This window comes from Camarhynchus parvulus, chromosome 2 (assembly GCF_901933205.1).
Source record: "Camarhynchus parvulus chromosome 2, STF_HiC, whole genome shotgun sequence".
In the NCBI taxonomy this organism is placed as follows: Eukaryota; Metazoa; Chordata; class Aves; order Passeriformes; family Thraupidae; genus Camarhynchus; species Camarhynchus parvulus.
This window is the reverse complement of record NC_044572.1, coordinates 6,865,877-6,892,721: the sequence shown is the minus strand read 5'-3', so window position 1 is coordinate 6,892,721 and position 26,845 is coordinate 6,865,877. Positions and strand designations below refer to the sequence as shown.

At 40.4% G+C, this 26,845-nt stretch overlaps 1 protein-coding gene across 7 annotated transcripts in view; it reads left to right on the top strand.

Annotated features, from left to right (window-relative positions):
* KMT2C (lysine methyltransferase 2C) overlaps window positions 1-26,845 on the top strand; it is a 189,118-nt gene that overhangs the window by 61,627 nt on the left and 100,646 nt on the right. For all 7 annotated transcript variants that reach the window (XM_030963992.1, XM_030964025.1, XM_030964040.1 and 4 more), the window contains 3 exons: window positions 11,949-12,155; window positions 15,657-15,796; window positions 17,494-17,603. In XM_030963992.1, the coding sequence (XP_030819852.1) occupies window positions 11,949-12,155; window positions 15,657-15,796; window positions 17,494-17,603 (457 nt within the window). The remainder of the gene's footprint in view (window positions 1-11,948; window positions 12,156-15,656; window positions 15,797-17,493; window positions 17,604-26,845) is intronic.

The window sequence follows — 26,845 nt, the reverse complement described above, 5'->3', positions numbered from 1 at the left end:
CCCCAGGTAATTTTGATTTCAAACTTGGATGCAGAATGGAGGTTAGTTGTAGAAGTCATTGATGTCCTCAGAACAGTGGAAAAACCCCAGATGTCAGGGTTTCTGTGGAAGTGTTTCTTGAAAAAAGCTTCCTCTGATCTGTGATGTTTGATCAATCATTTGTGTCTGTGTAGTGCTGCCACTGACATTGTGTCATGCAGGGGGCTGGAGGACTGAATTCTGGGTGCTTGACTCTGTTTTCTTGGGAGAAAATACAGTGTGTGAAATAACAGACTCTGCTAATGCTTATGTAACGACTGGAGGAAATGTATCAAGATTTAGGATAAAGAGTGACTCCACAGTGCCTTAAAGCTGTTACTTGGGGGAAGGAGTTTTAAGCTGCTTTCCAAATAATTCATACTCATCAGCTTCATCTCTTCCTTGGTAAGCTTTTCTGTTTTATAGCATAAGTAACTTCCACTTTCTAATAAAATGGAAGAGTTGGTATATTTAAAAATAGCTTTAGGTATGTGAGACATAGGAGCATTATGAGAGTATATCATAACAGACAGAGCAGAAATTGCCTAGAAGACAGAAAAGAATCCAGGCTTCCACAAGAAGCAGATAAAGGTGTAGGTGGAGCTACTTTTGCATTGCTTTTTCAGAGTTCAGTATAAGAAAATTCTGTGTTTCTGTCTTTGGTAGTGAAGATAAAGGAATTAGAGAAGTACAGGACACAGGGCGTAAAATAAAGTCTTTTCCATGAAAAAATTAAATAATTTACTACTAAAACCCAGTGATTTTAACATAGTAGGACATGTCAAAACTGGGATGGGGATTTCAGTAGCTGAGAGATTAGCCAGAACTTGGCTTGTGTGGTGTTTCTCTCTGGATCCTTCCTGAGACTGTAGCTAAATAAAAACATTCAAGAGAAAGGCGAGAGAGCTGGTAAATTTTGGAACCTCCCTGAGGTGGGATATGGGAAACCAAGAGAATACTGACAGCGAGTGGAATTGGGCAGGGAATTAAATAACAGATTCAGGATTAGTGCTCAGAAAGCAATGTGTTAAAACCCCATTAAAATAAAGAGAGTCTGAGCCATAGTGGGGTAGGGAGGCTGAAAGGGCTGAGGCGTGTGCTTGAAAGGAGTGAGTGAATTATTGACCACATGTGGGGAGGGGCAATAACATCAAGCAGAGATAAACTCCCAAGCCTGGCAGTGGCAGGAGTAACACTGCCAGCTCCTATATATCACGAGCATCATGGGTTTTGGAGCCTTTTCCTTTGGTTGTTCCCTTTTTTCTTTTTATAAGCCTTGTGAGAAGCTTCTGTCAGGCCGGGACTTATGGCTGAGTGGAATCCAGTTTCTTCCAAAGGAATCTGCTGCCTTGGTTTGTGCTGCCTGCAGAGAGCAGGGGAAGTGCAGCCCTTGGGGAAGGCAGGGAGCCAGGAGCCGGCTGCGACTCAGAGCAGAGCCCACTTCCACCTTCCTCCTCTGGTTCCCACATTGGCAACCCCTGGCATTAAAAGCTAAGGAGAATGGCCTAGAAACACAATTTCATAGAAGAACAAAACACCTTTTGATTCATTTTACTTTCTGTCTGCGCTCAGAGAATGTGAATTGCATTAATTGCATGTTTTCGGTCCTTTTGCCATAATCATGAAGACAGAACATTCTTGAAAAGTAGAAACTGAGGTTTTCACACAGCTCTTTTTGATTTTGGTGCTTTGGCCTGCTTAAATATCTGCTCTTGTGAGATTGTTGCTAAAACTACAAAAAAACCCCAAAGAACTGGCAAAACACCTTCCTGCTTTCTTGCTTCACTTGTAATTGGACAAAGCACGTAATTTTCATTCCAGACCAATTGCGCCATTCCCTGTTTTGTTGCTGCTGCTGCTGAGATGAAATCTGGAGTGTGGGGATGGAGGGCTTGGGTGCTTTATTCCATTGAGAGGAAGCGGTTGGTGAACATCTGTAGATTGTGTGAACAAAGAAAATAGTAAAAAAGTAGCAGTGAACTTCTTTATTTTTGATCCTTTTTTTTTTTTTAATCTTAAAGCACATTACAAAATTTGTAACAGAGCAACACTGAGTGGAAGAAGAACTTGTGGAGTGGCAGAGAGTAGACAGAATAGGATTATTCTGGATAGAATAATACTGCAGTGTTGGGAGGAAAAGCTAGATCTCTAGACAGGAGGAAGTTAGATAAAAGATTTAATATTAAAATATGTATAAAAATTTGTTGAAGTTGTAAAGTCAAGCGCATGTTTTAAGGAGATATAAATATTAAGATTAATTTTGAAACTGATTATTCCTTTTTATGAACATGTACTGTGATACAGATTTTATAAGAATGTTTTTCTCCAAGGATAGGTTCTGCAGAGAATGGACCTTATGCATGACACAGGGCATTTGAAGCCATTGCAGAGTTTTGCCTTTACATTTCCAGCTCTAGATCCATATAAGCATTTATGGGATCTTCCTGTGAATCCAGTGATTTACATCTGGAAAGAGGACATAGCATTCCTTTGTCTTCCAAACTGAAGTACTACGTCAGCGTTATATTAATGACCAGTCTAACCCAGAGTGGAATTACTGATTTGGCTAACAGGGCACAGCTAAAGACTAGGACCACACACTGAAAAATGAGAAAAAAAGTTAAATATTTACTGGTTTTCCATCCTGTTTGTTCATGCATTTTTAGGGAAATGGTCTCAAGAAGAATTCTGTGACGAATCATTGTTAAAGCAACTTTTCCTTGGATTTATAGGGCAGGAAAGGACCTTTGGAACTCATCTAATTCACCTCCTTTTCCAAGGCAGTTATCTACAGCTGTCATTCCTGACACAAGCTTACATAAACTGCTCTTAAATCTTCCAGTAATAAAAGCTCCAAATCTTCCCTAAACAGTCCCTTCCAGTCTCTTCTTTGTTTTTACTGTTGGAACCACTTTGCTCACATCTAACACACATTCTCCTCATCCTGGGTTTATTCCATTGCTACTCGTACCATCTGCCAAGGATAATGGAGGACAGCTTTGTGCAAAAGTCTCTCATTTATTTCCCCAGCATGCTTTACCTCGTAACAGAAATCCCAAATTTGTTCCTACTTTCTTTGTAGATGATGTTTTCTTGAGCTCAGATCCTTCTTGCTGGTTTGAGTTTTCTCCAGATGGTCTGTGTCTTTCTCAGAGCACAGAAGGCGTGTCACACAAATGGGGCCAAAGAAGGGTTTCACAGGCAGCCAAAATCCTGCCTTTTGCTTAGGTTGAACAATTGCCATTGTGGCCATAATGTGTTTAATTCTCTCATGTAGGACTTGTGCCTCGTGGGATTTGACACCATGATCAGTGACATTCATGGCAGGCCCTTTAAGTTGCACAGACCTTTGCTCCATGATTTAATCTGTTCTGTAGGAAGGTCCAACCACAGAAACCATGAAATGTCTCCTGCCCAGGTGCTCACACGTGCTCCAGGTTTCTGGAGTCCCACTCTCAGTCTCTCAGATGTTCTTAGGCAGCTTTTGTCTCATCCCCATCCTAAAGCTGCCTGTCTCCACCTGGGTCCTCCCTGCTGCTTACAAGTCCCGCACTGGTGAGCAGCAGCTGAGCACTGGCAGGTCAGCTCTGATGCCTGGACAAGTTTTCTGTCCTCTGGGAGATGGCAGACAGACAGACAGAAGCATCCCATGGCTGGCAGTCTGTCAGGCCATGCTGCAGGGCTGAGGGCAGTGCTCACTGCAGCATGGGATGCCTGCTTTGTCAGGGATTGCACAGATTCAGGATATTCACAGCCAGTGGTAATAGTCTGGGATCTTCTGTGTCAGTGTTGAGTGAATACAGTGTTTTCTCTCGTTTCTTCCAAATATCACCTCTTTTTTTTTTTTTTTTTTTTTTTGCCTCCAGCATTCTTTGCCAGTTTCTTGGGTTTTTTATGTTGTTGGACGCTCATATTCCATTCTCATTCTCTCTTCAGTTTTAATCATTGTTTCAAGGTTCACTGAGTTGAGGTTTACTCTTCTTTGTCTCTTTGCCTGATGTGCAGTTTCCTTCTGTCCATTTCCAGTGGCTTCTAGATAGGTGTTTGTTACATGGTATTTCTTCTCACCTTTTTGTCCATTTTCTTGTTGATTTCCTTGTCAGCTGTGACTGTTTCCTTCTCGCTTCCTTCAGCTGTCTGTGATTTGTGTTGTTTCCCATAGTCAGTAGTCTCATTTCTCCAGCACCTTCCATTTCCCTCACACAGCAAACTCTGTGTTGTGCCCTGCATTCCTTCCTTGCTTCCGTACAGAAGCTGATGGAATGTACAAGGAATTGAAATGGTAAAATCTGGACTCACAGCACCCCAGAGCTGTAGTTGCAGAGATGATCCCTGTGAGTTTCTGTGACCTTTGCCAGAAGGATGTTCATTCACAGGGAATGGATGGTGCATATGGAGTCTGCTTTCACTTTGGGACTGAGAGATTGGAGTGTGCTTGGTGAGGAGAGAATCTTTGTGCTCGTGGCTTCAGTGTGCTAAAGCTCTCCTGGAGCACATGGACTCTGCTTGGTGAGGATAGAAGTATTTCGAGAAACAAGTTTGGGGTATAAGCTAATTTTCAAGCTATTTAAGCTATACAAGCTAATTTTCATGGGGTTACAGAAAGTCTGTATGTAACTTCAGAAATTAATATAGTGAAACTGTAAACATTTCACAGAACAACAGAAGGGTTGATCAAAGATCTGAAGTAGATTCCAGTTTAACAAGTCAGGACCCTTCAGTCTCTGAAAGATGTTGGAGGAGGAAGATAAGCTTCAGAATCATAGATGGAGTGGGGAAGGTGGCTGTATTGTGACTGTTTCATTTCTTTTAATGCAAGAAGCTGAGGGTCATCAAGGGAAACTTCTAAGGGTTAGATGCAGAATAAGAGGAGGTGATTCTTTGTACAGCAGAGTTGTCTAGAGTGATACCCTTGCCAAAGGATGTGGTTTGCTGAGACTTTAGGTGTGGTCAAGAGCAGACTAGGCAAGTTCAGGAGAGGGAAACTGAGAGTGAGTACAGAAGAATCACACTTGACACAGGGAGGCCCTGAACTGAGTTTACTGGGGGCATGGATAGTACCATGTCTGCCTCCTCTTCAATATCCCTGCACCTCTGCTTATCCAGCTTAGATGAAGCTTTCTTGAAAAACTGCTGTTTAAAGTCAATTTGCTAAATGGTAAATCTCAGTAATTTTCAGATAGTAAGACCCTACTTAGTATTTGTATGAAGTTCCCTCCAAGAGAGGGTGGCACCTCTGTGTGAGTTGGGTGTGACTGTGGCTGCCCCAGCCCTGGAAGTGTTCGAGGCCAGCCTGGATGGGGTGGGAGCAGCCTGTTGTAGTGGAAGGTGTCCCTGCCCTGGCAGGAGGGTTGGAATTGGATGATGTTTAAGGTCCCTCCAACCCAAACCATTCTGTGTAATTATGTTTTAATTACCGAGAGAGAGAATTTGGTTTGCACAGACAATTCTTTCTCGGCAGAGATGCATCCCAAAGGTTGAAGTTACAGGACTTTTTATTCTTTGACTTTTATCCCTCAGAGGTGAAGATAACTCTCAGAATTGCATGAATTGCCACTTTTCAGGTGCAATCAGTTGCATTCTATCAGGGATTGTTATTTGAGAGAACAAGTCAGTTCGCATGGACCTTAAGGAATTATCTAGAGGGCCTTGGATTAGACCTCTAAATTCACTTTTTTCGGGACTGGCATTCTGGTAACTCCTCTTGCATCTAGGATATGTTAAACCCTAACTGAACTTTAAATACTTATTTAAATTAAAGCTGACACAATTCATGGTGAATAAGAACGTATTTTCTACATTTCAAAATGTCAGTAAGATGTGTTGTTTTGGCTGTGTTTGGAGGGGAATGTTTTCTTTCTTTCAAATGAGAAGAGTATCATTAAGTTGATTATGTGGCTGTAGAACTCCAACTGTGCTGGTTTGAAGAAATTGGAAAGCAGTTATTGTCTAATGCAGTTTAATTGCTTTGTATAAACTTTTAAAATTCTTCACCTGAAGTTCATATGAACTCTCTCCCGCCTCCTTTCTTTAAAAATAATTATGCTGCATAAGTTAAATACTTACTTCAACCCCAAATCTCTATAATAGTATCATAGTGTCAAACCACTTCACAGTTTCAAGTTGTTCTGTGATTCAGGTACCTATTGGAAGGAGATTGTGCATCAAGCACTTAAATACAGATTTAGCAGAGATTTTTTGCTTCTTTCTCTTTGTGGTGTTTCCATTTGCCCTTTCTGTCCTTGTCTGTCCTTAGTATCTTCATTCAGAAGGGTGATTTTTGGGTTGTTAATGCTGTGTCAGTGTGAAGCTGTTATGCCTCACCTAATGAATTTCTTCAGTAGTTTCCTTTCAAGCTTTGTTATTATTGAGGTCCAGATATTTACAGAATATTTGGATGATGCTGAAAAGCTTCATCTGAACCTGAGTTTTAGATAAACTTTACCTCTGTGAATATCTCACATATATTTGAACTCGCACTGATGCTGATCCCCGGTATTGTTTCAAGTCAGAAATGTTTTGGTTTTTTTCTTCACTTAAAATGCAGCTTGCAAGCATTGATTTGAATTTACATAAATGATACAATGGTGGATCCTCACTTAGGAGAAAAACACTTTACTCTTTAAATAACACAACATAAAATGAGAGCAAAGGTATTTTGTGCATTAGCACAACTTGGCAGAGCTAAATAAGTACTAGGTCCCCTGTAGTGTTTCATTTAGCCTTTTAGCATATGTTAAAACTACTAACAGGGTTAGGTGGAAGAAGAATTCTCAAGGCCAGTTCTCATCAGTCTGCTTTGGTAATTAGTACAAATGATGCTCTGAAGTTCTGTTTTGCTCCCAAGTACTCCATTTCACTGTGATGAGCTTAATTTTAATAGTGAAAAATAGATGTTAAAACAACTGTAAATTTCTGCAACAAGTAGTGTGTGAAAAAGATGTCCTGAAGGCATTTCCAGGCCTTTAAAAACAAATTTGTAGCAAAAGTCACATGATAACCCTCTTCACTTTTCAACCCAACCATGAATGAAAGTACTTTTCAACCCAAACCATGAATGAAAGAAATCTTGATGCTTTCCAAGTTGGATTTCTTTTTAACTTTAGTGCAATTGTTATCATGGTAATTGGCAGTAGTGATCATCTGCAACTTAGTGTTTAACGTTGAGGCAGTGGCTATAGTGGATCTTATTGGAATTGCCATGCCTTGCATTTTCTCAAATATAATCCATTGTTTTTTCCTGTTTAAACCTGGTTTTAATGTGGTTAATTGGAAAAGGTAAATGCACAGCAAATCTCCTTTGGAAATGCCGTTCCCACAGTAGGCTGGGAGAGATTTCAGAAAAGTTACAAGGTGAGCATCCCTGGAGTTGAATCCAAGAGTTTGAATTTCTCCTGCTGTTGACAACCTCCCCTTTATCTCTGTGTGATGCTTGGATTCCCCTGTGCAGGCTCTGCTGAAAGAAGGGCACCTTAAACTCCTCTCTGCAGAGCAGGCAGCTGCAGGATTTCCTTTAGCCTGCCACCCTCTCCATTGAGTACTGAAAGGGTTGGATAATTTCAAGCATCTCGCTGACAGACATGCTCAGCAGAGGCCACTTGCTATCTTGCTTGGAAGGAAGTTGTTCCTGTGAGAATGAGAAAGGAGGATTTATTCCCCCAGCTGTGGGGGCATGGCAGTGCCCCATATCACTGCAGTGTGTGGTGCATTCTACCCATGTATGAAAAACAAGCAGGGGTGAGAGTGAGATACTGTTGAGGGTCACACAACCTCCCCTGGACACATCTGAAGATTTCCAGAAGCTGCACAGTGCTCACATGGGCACAAGTGCACATCTGTGAGATATGGACCACAGCATAAACAAAACATGTTTGCATGAGGCAGTCTGCACATCTGCTTGTTATCAGGGACCCTTGGCTGGCACAGGATTACCCAGTGCCATTTCCCAGCTCCTGAAGGATTCAGGAGGGGCCTTTGCTTACCTCCTACAGATATTGGTAATCCTGATGCTAAGGCTTAATTCTGTTAAAAAATAATTTTGGGGGACTCTCAGTTTTACCTCAATTCTTTGACTGAATATTTGCAAGCAAACCAGATGTTTCTCCTCCTCTGGTTGTGATTTAATATTGTGCAGTTAGTTGCCCAATACTGCATGTGTTGAAATGAAGTTGTTTCAATGGGAAAATCTGAGTTTTAGGATGAGTCCTGATGACTGTCATCAGTCAAGTAAAGGAAATAGTGACTGGTTTCCCTTCCTTCAGGATTAAGTGGCTGCAGGGCATTTTGTTATCCTTCATCAGGATGTGGACAGGGGAGGATTACAGCACTTCAGATTCTTGTCAGAGGGTTGAGTAAATTCTGTGTAAGGAAGAGACACTGATGGGATGAAATAAGGACCTGTAGAAGAGAGTGGCTGTGAAAGAGTGATGGGGTCAACATGTTTCTTGTTAGAAAGGGCATCCTTCAAATCCAAGGAGGCAAGTCTGGATCTCCTCCTATGGCTCAATGGGAACAGACATTAGTTTCAGACATTACTAGCTTTTCTGCCTCTTACTGCATCCCCAAAACCCAGCATGTCTGGTTCATTCTGAACACAGTTTTTCCTCAGTGTTATGTATTAAAATTTCTGTGCATTCAAATCTATGTAATCCTCTGGGATGAAGTGAGGGATAGGAGCACCTCCTGTAATAAACCACCTCTGGATCTTTAAACTCTTACAAGAAAGTAGCATTTTCATGGCAAAATATGTAATTTAAGTTGAAGTTACAGATAACAATGAACTTTCATTTTGAGTTGGAGCACCTAAGATATATCTTAAATGGAATACTGTTGAGCTGCTTTTTATTTTTTTAGTAGCTTATAAAAAGATTTGTGACACATTGTCTCTTGCTTTTTACCCATTTTGAATTATCCTGTTCTTAAAATATGTTAATTATGATAACAGATCTAGGGTTTGATCTTAAGATTTGCCAGTACTCTGTTTCGTTATCTTCAGTATGAGAGCTCTTCTTGCATCACAGATTTAGATCCTCTAATTGCATATTGACATATGGAAAGTAGATTTGTAAGTACTTTCTGCAGTCCTCAGATGATAAGAAAAAATCTCTACCTTCTGCCCATACAGACATAACTTAAAATATTTACTGAGCACTTAAAGCTAAAAGGCTAACGTGATGGACTGGCCACTTTGCACAGCATGATAAGCCAGCAGCTGTGGCATGTCAGGGGGCACAGGAGTGTGGCTTTCCTGCAGAGGGTCTCTCCAGCATCCCAGCAGAGGCAGGGAGTTCACTGCCACTGTGGCTGTCTGGCTCTGGGTGCAGTTGAAGCCCCTCTGCTTATCCCCCTGGAACATGTGAAACCTTTTTTCCCCCCTTTGTATAATCCCTCCCCTCCATCTCAGCCCCACAGTGTCCTAGCAGTGCTCTGGGCACATTCTGCTGCTCCTGTCTTTAACTTCTGCATCCATGTGCTCACAACCTTCAGTGAGGGCTCCCCAGCCCCCTCCCCGTGGCGAGCACTCTGTTCAGCTGCATTCCCCAGCTCTGCTGAAGCAGGAGCAGTAGCACAAACCATATGATTCTTGACAGCTTCACAGCTGTCCACACCACGCTGCAGAGTAGCTGTGAAACTCACTGCTCCTGTTGTTTCACTCCACCCTGCCTGCAGAATGCTTCTGCTGGAAGTTGTGATGGCGGAGCTGCTTTACAGGCTCCAGAAATATCAGCTTTACTCCTGTATGCCTTTTCAAATAACACCACTTGAAAAGTTAGTTTATTTTTTTTTCTTAATTACTGTTTCATATTTCTTTTTATAGATCTTAACATTATTGCATATTTGCTATGACTCCACTTTAAAGGGCTTTGTTTATTTGTTTGTAATTATCTTCAAGTCTTTTAATGAGCAGTGATAGTCTGTCCTAACAGGATGTATGAATAATTATTTATTCCACTGTGGATAATCTTGTGTTTGTAACTAGTGTAATTTATATACCATGGCATTGCCTGTTTAAATCTCTTTAAGTCTCCTCACAAGTCTCTCTAGTCTCAACCAGCATAAATAGCTTTGCTTTCCCTGCTTAGGAACTCTGCTTGTGAGGCCATATCAGGTTTCACTGGCAGTCCAGTGGTTACAGTCACTGACAGACAAATAATAGTGTATTTGTTGCTCTATCACACTAAAAGCTAGCTATAAAATAGACATATGTACTGTTCAGTGTAACTTTTCACTGCTCTCACACTACCTTTATCTATCTTTTCTTTGAATTTTTTTGTCTTCAGATATCTTTTCTAAAGATTTCCAGAACGTGTCAGACATTTGCCATCAGCTCCGGGGGTTATGCTGGCTCATGCTGGTTGTGTGTTGAGGCACATCAGTGAGGGATGTGCAGCCAAGGCCACGAGATGAGGACAAATGTTTCCTAACAGTACCATAGGAAGGTGTAATTTCAGCACCATGAATGGGACTTACCTTATCTGCTCACCAACCTGCATTTTCCCAGTGATCCATCTGCCTTAATGAAAGTGCAGTCCTACCTATCAACCATAAATAAAAGCTTTTTGCTTCATTCGAGGCTTCATTTTGGGCTCGTGAAACACTTCTCCCTTCCTTAGCATCTGACTGTCTGGTATTACAAGTAGTAGTAGACCAGGCCAGTTTTCTTTCTTCTGTTTCTTTCTTCCTGTTGTTGCTCTATGGTGAGACCAAAAGGAGCCATGCCAGAGTATGATAAACCAAATATCAGAGGCTTTGCTGAATTCTCAGGGTTTTCTGTTCTCATCTGGAACTTTCCTTTTCCACTTCCACTTTTTTTCTGTTGCCATTCTTGTCTCTCCAAGCTGAAAAGCACAGGAGGCTTTATTTTCCCCCCCAGAATTTAGTAAATATTTTACAGCAGTTTAGCCTTAAGGTTTTCTCTTCCTCCCACTTCACTTCCCTCCTCTCACTCACACAGCACAGACTGTCCCAAATCCAAATGTGCCACCTTGGAGATGCACTGAAATCTATTTAAATGGAATCCAGGCGTAACCAAGCCTCTATCCAAGTGCCTGATTCCCTGAGGCATCTTTTTGGGGTCTTTGGGGCATAAATACGAAGAAAACAGAATTGCTCATTTAAGCGTAAAAAAAAAAGTGTTAAATGGCCTTCCTTTAATGCAAACTGCATTAGTTGCAGAAGTTCACATTTTAAGTTTGTGGGTATGTTTATTATAGAAATATTTTTCAGTAGCTTCCATATGATGTGACACAAGGAGTGCTGTCAGAGCTGTCATTTCAATCCTGTCGCTGTGTTGTGCATGTTAAAACATAATTGCAAATGGTACAGGGTATTGCAGCGGTCACGGTTCTGTAAATATAAAATTCCTCCAGTAAAACTTTCAGACATCATTTTGTTTTTAAATATTGAAGTAAATGAGGATAGTTGGATTTGTGCATGTGTGTGTGTGCTCTGGCATGTGTGACTGTAGCCATTGCTGTGGTTTTCTCATTATTCCATTTTTCTCCATGTTAGTAAACCTTTTAGTCTATAGTATTTACACATAGGGTTACACATAGGCTATATGTGCTTCCAGAAAGGTCTGTGTGTTGTAATGGTCTGTGTATTCTGTAACATTTTGATACCTTTTAGCAAGTATGTGTCTAGACATGCAGAATTTTGGAAATTCTAATCATTTGAGTATAACATGGACATTTTTTTGTTTGCTTCCTTAATCAGGCAGTTTTGTGAACAGAAAAAAAAAGGTCTTTTAATGTAACTGTTAATTAGCTGGAAACAGTGTTTCTGCATGCTGAATTCTGATACCTGACAACACATCGGAGCTTTTATTGTCTTGTTACAAAGGGTTAAATTAGCATGAAATTTGCTCTTTGATGGGGTATCCTCTGCTGGCTCTCCCCCCATTAAAGAAGTAATGATCTTCCTTTTTACAGCGAACAACTCTGCGCCTTTTGTTACTGTGGAGAACGGAGCTCATTAGGACAAGGAGATTTAAAACAATTCGGTCCCACTCCTGGGTATGTTATCCCTTGGAAGAACCAGCCTTTAAATAAGAGTGAAGCCAGCGACAGCACCGATGGAGCCTGTGAGAGAACTCCAAGGCAAAACTCAGTGCTGCGCAAACAGAGAGGCCAGAAGAAGTAAGTCTGTCCTAAAAGAAATATGTGGATTTTTTTGTTTTGCATGAAATTCAGGAATAATCTTTACTGGTTCTGTACTGCAATAGGCAGGCGACTTGTATTTGTGTAAATACGGGGTTTTAATATTAAAAAATGTTTGTAAGGAAAATCAGCATGTACAGAAACCTAACTAAAAACAGAACCCCAGAGCAACCAACACGTGAGTGGTATAGCAGTGCCTGTCTCTTCTGCTTTTTAAAAAAGGGTTTGTTTCTTCCCCAAGTGAGAATCTTCACTCTGGAAGAGCACAGATAAGAGACATAGCTACTGTAAGGTGCTGATCTACTTGTGATGCTGAAGTAAAAGTACACACGAAGGGTGGAAGAGGATGGACTTTTGACACTTGATGTCTTGTGTAGCCTGGAATGATGTGCAGCTTCTGCCCATTAGAGCCTCTCCTCTTGCCATCCAGCGCTGGCTCTCGCCCTGGTGCCAGTGCTGTCAGGGCACACAGCAGTGGTTCCTGCCCTGCAGGAGCGGGGTTTGCTGGCAGCTCTTCCAGATGGGGGTTTTGTCATGGTCCCCCAGCCTCTCAGTGACTGTGAGAGATGGCAGGGGCATACCTGGCCCTGCAGTGGAGGTTGCTCAGACCATGGTGTGTAATCCCTGCTGAGGGCGCTGGGAAGGGACTGATCAGAGCCACATCTCTGTGGGCATGGGGGTCCTGTCACTGGGGCCTTGTGTTGACTTGGGTTCATTCGAGGTTGATGGTGAATGTGGGATCATTTAGGGCTGTCTGTGTGACAGAGGGGCTGCAAGCCTAGAGAAACATGGAGAGTGGCAGTGGCGATGCAGGGCTACAGGCCATGGCTACGGGATGGGCTGGGTAGGGTTGAGGGCAGTGAGGGGCTGTGGGTGGTGCGGGGTTGAGGGTGGTGAGGGGCTGTGGGTGGTGCGGGGTTGGGGGTTGAGGGGCGGTGGGTGCCGCGGGCGTTGTGGGTGGTGAGGGGCAGTGGGTGGGGCGTGGGGTGGTGAGGAGCCGGGTTGAGTTGAGTGGTGAGGGGCTGTGGGTGGTGAGGGGTTGAGGGTGGTGAGGGGCCACGGGCAGTGTGGGATTGAGGGCAGTGCTGGTGGTGCGGCATGGTGCGGCATTGAGGGCAGTGAGGAGCCACAGGCAGTGTGAGGTTGAGGGCAGTGAGGGGCTGTGGGTAGTGTGGGGTCGTGGGCAGTGAGGGATTGAGGGTGATGAGGGGCTGTGGGTGGTGTGGGGTTGAGGGTGAATGCTGGTGGTGCAGCATGTGCAGGGCTGAGGTCAGGACAGGATCAAGGGCGGTATGGGTGATGTGGGCAGTGATGTGGGATTGAGGTTGGTGTGGGGCAGAGGGCAAGGCAGTGATAGTGATGTGGGATGCTAATGTGGAGCTGCGGGCAGGGCAGCAATGAGGGGTCGAGGGTGGGATGGTGATTTAGGACCGCGGGTGGTGTAGGGCAGTGGTGGTGTGGGGCAGGGATGGGGATTGAGGGCAGGGCTGTGATCCAGGGCAGTGGTGATGTGGGGCAGGGATGGGGGTTGAGGCAGGGCTGTGATCCAGGCAGTGGTGATGTGGGGCAGGGATGGGGGTTGAGGGCAGGGTGTTGATGCGGAGCCACGGGCGATGTGTGGCACAAACTGGCATTGGGGAATTGGCTCCGGGTGTGGGCCCAGCTGGGGAGGGGACAGTGAGGGAGGCGGCTGCCAGCTGTGCCAAACTCTGGAGTCAGACCTGTCTGTGGCTGTGCTGCTGCTGCAGAAACTGCTCAGAGTGTTCCACACTCGCTGAGGTTGCTTGGGTGCACGTTGTATGTTTTTGTCATCATGTTGGTGGTGGAAAAGTGCGCGTTTTGTAATGCTGATACCGGAAAGTGGCTTTTCTTAAAGCTAATAAAAGTAACACCTTCGCCTCAGGCCGTATTTGTAGGTATATGAAATATTTTCAGAAAAGGCTATAGAAAGGGCGAGATTGCAGAATAAATTGAGAAGTTCTGTGAATGCATTGGTTTGATCTTGTGAGAAAGGTTTTTTAATACAGAAAAATGCCTTGTCAGCTGAGATTTAGTTTTTCTTAAAGATCCTTTAAGTTTTGGTGTTGTGAGTAGCAGTTTGGTGTTAGAGGGGGCTCTGCTGTCATGGGGTGAAGCACTGGCACAGGCTGTGGGTGATGGAGCATCCACAACAGAGTTGTGATTGTTCCATCCATGGAAGTGTCCAAGACCAGGTTGGACAGAGCTTAGAGGAACCTCTGGGATAGTGGAAGGTGTCCTTGCCCATTGTAGGAGGGTTGGAACAAGATCCATTCCAACCCAAACCATTCTGTGATTGCGGTGGACATACATGGTGTTCAGGAACCAGTTTTGTCAAACAGAACATAGTGCTTTGTTAAGGAGGTTTTTAATATTGATAGTGTCAGCATTAATAGGTTTTGGCATAGATATTTTTTAAATTATGCAGGTCATGAAGAGACCATGTAATAATAGTAAAAATAGAAAATAAAAATAGAAAATAGAAAACTTCTAAGATTTCTTGGGTGATGCAAGAGAGATGTTACTCTTTTACCTATAAACTAAGGGCTTTTAAAATGTATTTATAAATGTAATGGCTGAAGTAAAGTATGGTTTTCAGGAAAGTGGAGTTATCACAGATTAAAATTCCAGTGGTTACTGTATCTACTGACAAATGCATACAATTGAGTTATTAATAGCGGAGAGTAATCAAGTTCAAAGAACCTTAGTGGAAAATGCAGCACCACCTTTCCTACCAATTGTTGAGGCATCAGTGATCAGGTCTCTAATCAGTAGGCCTAAATGCACACCCTTAGATGTCCAAGATATTCTTTAGCCTGCAGGAAGTAAAGGCCGAATTGTCGCTTCTGGTTTTTTTTTTTAATGCAGTAATTTGAGTTGTGTGAATTGTTTTCTCTTGAGATTAGAATTTTGAGAACAAATCAATAAGGTTATAAACTAGTACAATATAGTTGTCTTTATATCACTGTATTTTTTAATCTCCCCCCTTCCTTTCCTCCAGCTCACCCCCACCTTTTTTTTTTTAAACATCTGATGGCATTTTATAAACATGTTTATTTCCAAACAGATTTTGAAGTCCTGGCCTTTTTTCTACCTTCTCCCCATAGCTGTAGTATTTTCTGTAGGCACCTCACCTCTGGATTTTGTTACCTTATTCTCAGTTCCAAGGGTTGGGCATATTTTAATATCAAACAGAATCAAACTTAAAGAAGCATATGTGTCCTGAAGAACAGGAAGAGAGAGCAGGCTTGTTTACTAAATAGCAGCTTTAACTGGAAACTGTTCCTGGGGAAAGTGTTGGGATAAAATATAAGGAAGACTTGTTCATGTTGATTTATCTTTTATCATATTAGGAAAAAATTATACTTACTTGCCATGAGTTTTGGATCATTTGTGAATGTCTGGCTGATTGAACAAAGAATGTGGTCACTTCCAAGTTTGTTTTTCTGCTCCCTGCTACAGATCTCGATCGAGTATAGCATCATGTACAAGTGTAAGCACCCAAACTGCTTCTGATGATCAGGTTGTCAAATTCTGGGATGAACTCAGTTTAGTTGGCTTACCAGATGACATTGATGTTCAAGCCTTATTTGAGCCAACAGGTAAGATCCGTTCTTCTCCATTCTTTTTCTCCTCTCCAGTAGCAGTACAGTAGCCATAGTGACATGAGTGAAGTTTTGCAGCTGTTGATTTTTTGAGCTGTGGTGTTTGTCAAGTTTCTGATGGTGCTTTGGTAGCTTTTGCCTGTGTCAGGTTTTGTTTTTGTAGTCTTCCCTCCAGGAAAGAGAATCCTCAGCTTTGTGTGGGGAAGTGTTTGTAATCTGCTGCTGAGCTGGTGTTCAGGTAGTAATACCTTCAGTACCATGATTCTGTTTTGGAGAGAAAAAGGAAAAGGAATGAGGCACAGCTTAATATAATTTTCAAAAATCTTAGTCCTCTGATGTTACCTGATCTCCTGCTGCAAATTTTACTGGAAACAATGGAATAGAAGATTTAGAAGAGCAGAAGAGGCATAATGCACATGTATATTTCCAGAATCTGCAGGTTTTCTGTCAGAAAAATGTCTGGTTTATCACCTGCCTTTTAATTTCAATTAAACTTTTCTAGTAATTAAGTTATTAATTACTTTTTCAGATGGCATCTGTATCCAAATGCTGTGATGCCAGTAGTCCATTCACGTGTTTTACTCCAAAAAATGGAAATACATTTACATAATAATAAAAATGTCACTCTTTCATGAGTGTGGAAACTTATTTCAAGGTCCAATTAAAAACAAACAAAAATCCAGTGGTTTTGTTTCAATAGTTTTACTATAGTGGGTGTAGATGGGTGGGTGTATATTTATCAATCTACATTTTTAAAGTTGCTGTTATTTGTAAATGACTCTTCCCAAACCCATATAGAGATTTTTGGGATTTTTTTTTGTAGCTTGAATTGTTAAGTTGGCCGATACCTAAGTTCAACAGCTAGTGTAAACCATCATTTCTAATTCCTGTATAAAGCAGTCAGAGAATTCCTTTGGAAGTATACATCATTTACATTGTTTTTCCCAGAATTCAATTAGAAACTTCCTGTAAGAGTTACCTGTTAAATTCTACAAAATCTGATTTTTTTTTGTTTTGTTAGGCAGGTGTATCTCTATATTGTATTTGTTGTATTCACCATTTTCTCAGTCTTTAATATTTTATTTTATTTATTTTATTTTTATTTTATAGTTTACTTTGTATTATTTTATTGTGGTCAATACCACAAACTGCGTTTGTTGTATTGACCATTTTCTCAAGTCTTTTATATGAGTATCTGTTCATGTTGTGTTTTGAGCTTTTAAACATTTTGTGTAGACTTTTAAAGTTTCATACTAGCATATTCTACATGAACATACAGATCTCCAGGCTTGGGAATAATAAATTAAGAGTACAAACCTAGGGAAATGTTATCTACAGTGAAATACAAGGTGAAATGAAACTGTGTGTGTGTTACACAAGCATTGAATGTAGAGTCAAAGTCAGAGAATGCTGTGCACCCCAGTGCTATGATTACATGTTCAGGCACTTAAAAATTATAAACAGATAAAAAAAGGTGTGTTGTATATAAAACAAAATGGCAGCGTCTGATAGTAACTGCAGTATATTCAGTGTATCATAGGATGGGTTTTCAATGTCGCAACAAGGAAAAAAATGGGGGAAAAGACCTCTCTGTTATTTCTGGCAAGTGTTGACTGCCAGAAGGGAGTTCTGTGCTTGGAGGAAGTGCCTGACAGAGCTGTCCAACCCTGGCCCTTTGTCTGTGTGCACACCAGGTCACTGCTGGGCTCATCACCGCTGTGCGGAGTGGTCTGTGGGAGTCTGCCCGACTGAAGAGCAGCTAGCGCTGAACGTGGACAAAGCTGTTGTCTCAGGGAGCACAGAAGTGAGTAAAAACACTTAAATGCTCAAATCCCTAAAACTGTGTTGGTAGGGTTGATAAAAAAAACAATGCAATACAAAGTGTGACTAAAAATACCCATGTGTGGATGTCTGAGCTCTCATTTATAATAAGGTTCCTTTGGGAAGATCCTGGTGCTAAAAACTTGAGTTGCAATTTATTAAAAAGTTTTGTGGAGTTGCACGGAAAATAACATTAATTATTTTTGAGGTAACTAGAATGTAGGAAGAACCAGGCTGACCAAAACAAATTAGAGACAAAAGAAAAGTTGAATTCAATTAGCAAATACCTCCGGTAGGTAGAGGTAATATTTATTGTACCAGTTTATATCCGGAAATTATATGATGCAAATACAGTAAAAAAATTTCTCAATTACTTTCATGCCAGTTTCAAAAAGCAGGTTAGTATAAAAAAGCCAGTGTTTGCCCTGAAAACTTACCTTGGTACTCTAAATACTCATAGAAATACACAGGTAAATATTTCATCTTTTAAATTGAAGTGGTAATGTCTTTGGAAAAGTGAGTACCTTTGAAAAGGATTAACTTGTTGTGGTGTCATATTCTGGTACCATTTTGAAATCTTGGTTTTACACATTGGTTTTGCCACATCTAGCTATTGTTTGGTCATATTTAATAATGCCCAAGAGGGTTTTTAAATAATAGTATTATTTTTTATATTAAATCAGCCATGCTGTCAACAAATATTTGTAATTTTTGGTGGTTTTCCCATGGTTATGCTTAGGCCTTTTTTCACTTGAGTTTTCTTGCTTTTCATGCATTATAATAAAACAAAAAATTTGGCATAAGATACCAGTAGATGTTCTCCATCATTTGGACTAAAAAGATGCTTCACATCAGTCTTTCAATACAAGCCATAGAATACAGCTTTTTTTGTACCTTTTTCTATTCATATTAAGTGAATGCTTTATTTTGAATAATTACTTAATTTCTGTGTTTCTGCTTTCAAAATAAGACTATTGGAAATGAATGAACCTGACAGTATTAAGTTCTGGATGAGCTTGAAAACGTTAAAATATTTTCGTGTATGTATAAAAAACGATAGTAAGAATTGAAAGAATATTCAAAATTGAATACATTTTTTATTTTAGTCTTGCTGTTGAAAGTTTTTCCCCCCTTGTTTTTGGCTTGCGGTCATTTTGTGATCAGCTCATTCCTGTCTGTAGTCATTTCTTTTAACAGAAATCCTGGTTGAGCTGTTAAAGTTTGGGTTTTGCTGTTTTGAATTTCATCTTGTTTCCGTTATTTCATTATTTGTTTCTGTCCAGTACCTTGCTCCATCCCTGTGCTCAGGGTGATGGTGCCTCACCTTTATGTCATCAGCACCTTTTTAAGTTTTGCATAGATGTTTACAATGGAATTACTTAACTACAAATTTTTTGAAGAATGAACATCTCTGGTGTTGCAGTTTCCGTTTCAGCTGTCTTTTCATGTGTTGTACTGAATCTTCCCTTCTGATCTTTTCAAATTCTGCAAGTAATGTTTAGATCCCCCTGTTGCACATGTTTCATGGCAGTGCAGAGAGAGGAGAGGAGTTGAATTGAGTGCCATTCTGTGTATTTTCTATTCAGTCTTTGCTGAAGCCGTTGAGGAACTTTTTTTTTGCGTAGTTGAGCAGTCAGCCAGCAAAGAATGACACTGATTTTGTTATTCTCTTTTATCCTTCTTGTGATATCCCCAGGGAGAGCTGAGTCAAGGCACAACTGTGATTCTAGAAGAATAGCTAGATGGAATTGGACTTCTTTATCCCACTATCACACCAGGGATTTATTTGCCTTTTTATTTTGTTTTATTTTTTCAAAAATAAGGACCAAACTCTTCTGTAGTTCTCTGTTCCTGACTACAGAGAAGTGTAGTGATTGCTCAAGGATTTTCTCTGGACCTGGCTTGGAGCCCAAGTAATCCTGTGTTTGCTTGTGTCCAGGCTGTAATAGTTGGTAATAATTCTTCCACTACTTTTTAACTTGTTACTAAGATTAAGAAGGCAGTAAAAAGTATAAGGTCGTGGTTGTCCTCTGTGGTAGTGGAAAAGCTCATCTTTGTATGAGTTATTTTAAAAAAGTTTAGAATGAAAGGTAAATTAATTAATTGAAAGTATGTGTTTGTGTTTGCAGCATCTTGTGCTTCTATTTGTTTGGGCTTCTTTCTAATGGGATGTTCCTGCATTTTAGAAGAGTTCTGTTCATATGTTCTGAGATCTGTTGGCCATGCAAAAGCAACTATGTGCTCAGGGCATACAGAAAAATAGTTTAAATAAAACCAAGCTGGGTGCTGTTTCCTCTGCTTGCCACCAAATTTGCTTTGGGTTTGTTGTTGTTTGCTTGGTAGGGGATTTCTGTCTTCTTGGAAGTCCTTTTGGCATGAGGAACTGGTTTGTGATGTGGCCTGCAGTACTGCATCTTTCCTTTTCTGGGAAAGTACGTGTTCTTTTCCTTCTGTTCATGTAAAAATGCATATTTGAAGTGTAACCAACTTTTGATAATTCATTGATTTAGGTCTTTTAGTTTTTGGAGAGCATTTTGAGCCTGTTGTTACCTTGAGGAACTGTTTAATTTGTAAGCTACATTCATGTTTCTCATTAGTTAGGCTGCCTATTGTTTGCAAATCTGCTTTAACTGGATATGACAGTGTTTCTTATTACTCTGTTTACCAGTTGAGATGTCCATTTGGCTTCACTGAACTTGTGATTGCATTAGTAAAGCTTGTGTGGACATACTCCACTGACCTGTTCCAAAATACATATTTTTATCCATTTTGGTTTTATTCTGGGCCCTTCTTTGCTGAAGGTTTAAAACACAGCACTACAGCGATCTCAGAATCTGTGACTGTCTCACAAAATACCCTGCTTAGCGCGTCTTTCTTCTCCAGCTCTTTTGATTTGCTCATTGTGAAGGCCTGGCAAAGGCACCTGACCAGCTTGTTTCATGTATTTGTGTCTAGACAGTGGTGGATTCTTTGTCTTTCTTTCAAAGGCTGGGGTTTGCCATTCTTTACTATTCATGAGTGCACAAACCTGCATCTGTGAGGTGCTTGAAATCCTGTGTGTCACGTTGGTTTGTGACAAGGAACAAAGAAAAGCTGGAATTCAGTCAGATCCGTGGTGGAGATGCCTCAGTTCATCTCATTGCTTATCTCAGCAAGGGAGAGTCATGGCTTTTCTCAGAACTGCTTTCTAAGTTTAGGAAGCCATAAGGAAGAACTGGTGATCTTGGTGAGAAACCCAGTGCCTGAGCTTTTCTCAGGATGATCCTAAGAATTCACCTCTTTATCCTGGTACAGTGTGTAAGGTAGAGCTTCAACACCCCAGGGTGGCAATGCCTTGTCCCCACTACTTTGATAGCATTTCATGGGATTTGGGAGTCACTTTGTTTCAAGGTTTGAAAGAAAACAACTCTTCAGAATATCGATGGAGTAGAGAAAAGGTTTGTTTGATCCAAAGCTTAACTCAATTTTTCTTATCATTCATAAGATAAGAATATGGTGCTTTGCTCAATATGTAAGATTCACCATGGTAAAGAAGCTGTCACATTGTCAGCCTCAGGAAGATGGACTTTACTGGTGTTTGTACTGATATTTAGTGTAAGATGCAAAAACAGTGTGAATTGTAGACTTAATAAGACAAACTAAGCAAAAGAACCTGATCAAACAGAAGTTAGAGTTTTTTCCCTGGAAAAAATACAATAAATGTGGACAAGTGGAGTTTACAGCTTTTTCTTGTATTTTTGGTTGCAGTCTTACACTTTTGTAGCTCTCCTGCTTTCTGATACTTGGAAATGTGAACTTACATTATCATGTAAAATGTAGAGGCTTTTAAGACTTACATTTGTTCAGCTTTTAACAAGACTGGTTTCTTAAATAGTGGTTCCCAAAGTATTTTCAGGTATTTTTCAATAATACTTCATAATTTTGATGTTTATTTTGCAGGTATTGAGTAGGTTGCTCTTTGTTTGTCTGCAGTCAGCTGAGGAAAAATAAAATTTGCCGATTACCTGCCTTACATTGTCTAGCCATAGCTACTCTGTAGCATTCAGAGTCCCAGATAAGGTGGACTGCTTTTTGTCCCCCAGTATGTAAATAGCTCAATTCAGAAAGTGAGTTTAGCTGGATAATGTATTTAAACCACTTTTGAACAAATTGAGCACCAGAGAGGAATACAAGAGTAACTTACCCAGCCAGCTTTCTCTTCTGATAAGATGTAGGAAGCAGTTTCCAAGTTTGGAAGAGTTTGTCAAGGACATAAAAGTCAAAGAAAACAGTGCTGGTGGAAATCAAGGAGGAGGTTCCTATCTGCTTGAAGGCTGAATAGGAGAAACATGATAGTAATGAAAAGTCTATTTTAAATTCTTTGCTCAAGACTTGATTCTAGTGTGATGCCTACCAAGCTAGATCAGAAATAAATAAGTTGAGGGGAAAAGTGGGGAACATGTTTACACATCTTTTAAAACTGTCCATATTTTGAATGTATCTTCACCCCTTAATCTCAGTGCTCTTCTCATCTTGTTGAAAATTGTTTTTCATGGTGTGTATGTTTTATTTGTGCTGCTTCAAGTTGAAAACCAGTTTGGCTAAAATGATACTTCCTTTTGTTGTTCCTTATGTACTGTTAACTTCATACACTGGGGAGGATTGTGCCAATTTAACCACAACATTTTTTTATTTGGTTTTTCTTTTTGTTGAGAAAAAGTGTGTGAGAAATGGCTTAGATGACAGAATCCTGAATGTAGGGATGGTGTTGGCTTCGTGTATGTCACAACCCAGCTGAACAGAGCATGGAGTGGTGTGGGGTTTTTTCCAGAGTGCAGAATTTGCAGCTCTCTGATGCTTTAAGAGCTCCCTTCTTCCTTTTTCATTGTTGGAAGAATGACTAATTCTTAAATCCAGAGAAAAATGCAGGAAGAGAATGTAATAAATTATAATTTATGCCATTTCTAGGTAGTGTCCTCTGCATTTGCCCATTTTTCAAGGACGAGCTTTGTAACATGAAAACTAAATGAGCTCCTCTGGGATTCAGAAGTTCCTTTCTCACCCCTTGAGTTTTTTATGGTGCTTTTGCACAGAGCAGGCGCTTGGCTTCTCCTCATGTCCCTTCACTACAGCTTGGGAGGGACTACCTGGCTGCTCTTGGGAGTGGCTTTTGATTTTATCTTATTGAGGTTTTTTTTTTCCTGTAGTTGCTTTTGTCCTGCAACTGAGGAAGTACTGCAGGAAGTTTTCTTCCAAAATAACATCTACTTTTTTTTTAATGGGTTGCTCTCTCTTAGAGAGCTCCAGCACAGAAAGTAGTAGAGAAAGACTGGAGAAATAGTGCCATACATGCCACCAAGAAGACACTTGCATGTGCTTTTGGTCAGTTTGGTAGTTTCCTTCAGGTCCTGGCATGTTTTAGACATACTGTAACAGTTCAGCAATGAGGGCCATGGACTATTCAAATTTTCCATGAATTTCTCTGTTGTTATTTAGAGTTTCTCTAGAGATCTGTAGGCATTTCCCTGCTGATGGGGATAAGCATTGTTCTTAAAGGACCTTGCTGACTGAGGGTACAACTTCAGGGATAGTTTAACACTCTAAATTATCTTCTATGATTTACTCTGTTCCATAATGGTTTGGATTTTGGTCACTTAAAGCCAGATCCTTGTTGTCTTGAAGAATGTTAATTGTTCTCGGAGCTTACAAATGACATCAGAAAGCCTGTGTTAATTGTTTTATAGCTGTATTTCCCAAGTTCTGGAAAGCAGTTGGGGTATCTTTAAATTATCATAGTAGGCTCTGATTTACATGTATAATTCTTCTGGAACACCTTAAATAATGTCAGTACAGCTTTGGTAAATCTGTTCATGTTACAGAGCTGCCATGGGACCTCTGTATGTTCAGATTTTTTGCAGGTCCAGCAGTTTAGAACAGGTATTTGATACTTAGTAAGATCTACAGCTTAATTCTCATTGTGAAGTGAACAGTGATTAAAGTATTCTTTCATTTGAACCAAAAGAAGCTTTACCATAACAAGATTGTTGCTCATGTGAGGTCACAGAATTACAGAACGATTTGGATTGGAAGGGACAGTAAAGATCATCCTGTTCCACCTCCCCTGCCATGGGCAGGAACACCTTCCAGCCAGATTGCTCAAAGCTCCATGGCTTCAAACACAAAGGGAGTGGGTTTAGACTGGGTTTAGAGTGGAAGCAGTTCTTTCCTGTGAGGGGGGTGAGGTTGGAACAGGTGGCTCAGAGAAGTTGGGGCTGCCCCATCCCTGGAAGTGTTCGAGGTTGGGTTGGATGGAGCTTTGGGCCGCCTGCTCTGGTGTCCCAGCACATGGCAGAGGGTTACAGCTGGATGATCTTTAATGTCTCTTCTAACCCAAACCATCCTTTGGCTCTGTGATTCTGTTTTTTCTTCTGCAGTGAAACATAGAACAGAAAAATGTAAATTAAGTTCTGTTAGAAGAGTTTTGTTACCTATCCAAACACAGCACCTTTGAAGCTACAGACTTGAGGACTCAGCTTTGAAAACATAGTTTCCGTTCCTCCAGTTGTCTGATAGACCACATTTTCTAGAATAAAATAATAAAATACATTTTTCTAAATCCCTGCTGGTATTTAAGACAATGAAGTATTATTTAAAACTAAGTAAATGCGAATTAAGAGCTTAGAGATTCTTTTCTTCTAGTACATTTTTGTAATTATGTCACCTAAATTATGGATACCTTGGGATATAATTAGACTGCATGCTTGTATGTGAATCTTTAGTGGTGTATTTAAAAATTTGTAAGGATTACTGTAAACTAGACTGGTCTGTCTCAATAGTTATGGTCATAAAGTAAGAGGCAGTAACACATGGGAAGTGTGTGACTGAAGTAAAGGCTAAGCACATCTGATGACTGAAGGGGTCTGGAAATAATTTTAATTTTGAATTTTCCATTTATTGAGAAAAACTCCTTCATTTATTTTCCTAGTCTTTCTGAGAATACTTTGATACTTGGGTAGGTCTGGGAACATGGCTGAGGGAGAGGTTGTTAGTAAGGATTAATTGTTGCAATGTAATTGAGGTTTATTGAGTGAAGAGCTGGCCTGTTTTTTATGTCCCCCCACCATTTGTTAGATGGATTGATACTTCAGGTTTGTACTGTGTGGTACGAGATTATCTGTTATCATTAAGTAACTTTCCAAGTCAGCCAGCCAGTGAAAAAAATAAAGGCATACAGAGCTACAGCTTTAAACTGAAAGTATTTAATTAAAAACTTGTTTCTAAAATAATCTGGGCAATATTACGTTTTTCCCCAGCCAAAGTTCATTTAAAATAAATACAGAATCTTAAAGTAATTTTCCCATAATTAAAATTTTTATTATTAACATTCCAGTAAAGCCAGTACTATGCTTCAGCCTGTTAAGAGCTTTGGGATTTTTACAAGTGGAAAAGTTTATTAGGAATATGAAGAAATACTTATTTCAAGACTGTATGACACTTTAGCACTTTTTAGAAACGGCATCTCAAAAAACAAAAGATGTTCCTTTCTTCAGATACACAAAACACTGGTCTGTTTATGTGCTAATGTACAGTAGAGTATCAATATACCAAATATCAGTAAAGTGTTGGATTTAGAGCTTTTTCTGTGTATGGAGTTTTTTGGGGGGTTTTTTTTTGGGGTTTTGGGATTTTTTTGGTTTTTTTTGGTTTTTTTTGTTTGTTTGTTTGTTTGTGGTTTTTTTGTTGGTTTTTTTTGTTTTTTTATGGAGTTTGATTCTTATCAAGTGCAGATACTTCAATGTCACTTTTTACAGTCTCTGTAGTAGTTCCTTGTTTCATAACCTGCTACCAGTGTGTGACCTATTGCTTGGAAGAAGGAGCACATGGTCATGTGAAACTTGCTTAGCTATTGTTATTTTTTTATATTGTCTTCATCATGTTTATTGTATTTACAAGAGGAAGGCAGGCTTTAGTTTGTAAATAACAGTTCAGAGAAAAAATTGCCTTTTCAGATGAAGCAGAGCAAAAGATGCACATTTTAAAACAAGTTTTATTTTCAGATTTTCTTTTGATGTGCATTGTCACGAACCTTCTGTGAAATAACAGCTATTTTGTATCCCTACCTATTTGTTTCCAAGTAGATGAAAAAATACTGTGAATTTGTGTGCAGATCAAGTGGCACTGTCTGTGCACATTGGAAATCACTGCTTAGAGTAAAATTGGGTCTTGTTCCTTATTTGGGCCACAAGAACCAAGTTCTAGAGCTTACCCTTGCCAGGGACAATGGCCAGTGCATAGATTCCAATATATGTTTTAGGTTTAAGTGATGAACTTTTTTTCACAGTGAGCCAGAATTTTTCATAAACTATCACTTCTTTCCAAACACAATTTCTCTTGCTTCCATTGCTCTGTTTGTCCATTGTCCCCTATAGTTTTGTACATCTGAACAGAAGCATGGTGCCATTTCTGGCAGGTGAATCTACCTAAATTATCTTTCCCTTTATAACTGCATTTGTGGAATACAGCAGCAAACGAGAGAGGAAAATACTTGAGTTACTTTGGCAGCACTAAGTGTCTTTCTTTAAGATGGTTTGTGTGGCTTCATCTGAAGGGGGAATTGTTTGATTTTTCAGCCTGATCCATTGTTTTTCTCTCCCAGAGCAGTGGTGCTCCTGGGTTCCTGCTCTGAAGCCAGGAGGAGGTTCCACAGAGCTCACCATGGGAGCACTCCCATGACACTCAAGTAAAAAAGCATAGTCAGCCTTAAGAGTTTTCAGTGTGGGGTTTTTTCAAGCTGAATGCTTTGAAAAGTGCACCTTTCTTGAACTCCAGATGTCAGATAGGTGGGTACCAGAATTGGGAGAGAGACTGTGGCTACAGAAACATTTCTGAGAGGGTTTTGATGCTGAATAGGTGATAGATAAGCACTGAGGGCAGGCTGAGGTGTAGGGACCAGACAGAATGGGCTGGAGCACAGAAAGAGGCTGAGAAACAGCAACAGCCCAGGAGTGAAAGCTGAAGAGCCTTGCTGAGAAACATGAAAGGGCCTGTGTTCCTGGAGGAATTTCCAGTGCAGGTTTCCTTTATTCACTAACATTCCCTGAAATAATTTACTGGAGGCTCTGAAGTGAAATTGTTCAGTGTGTGTTCCAAACTGCTGAAGTGTGTTTCACAAAGACCTTTTCTTCCTTTTGCATGACTTGGGTAGAAAACACTTCTTTTCATAATGCATCGAAAGAAATCCTGTTT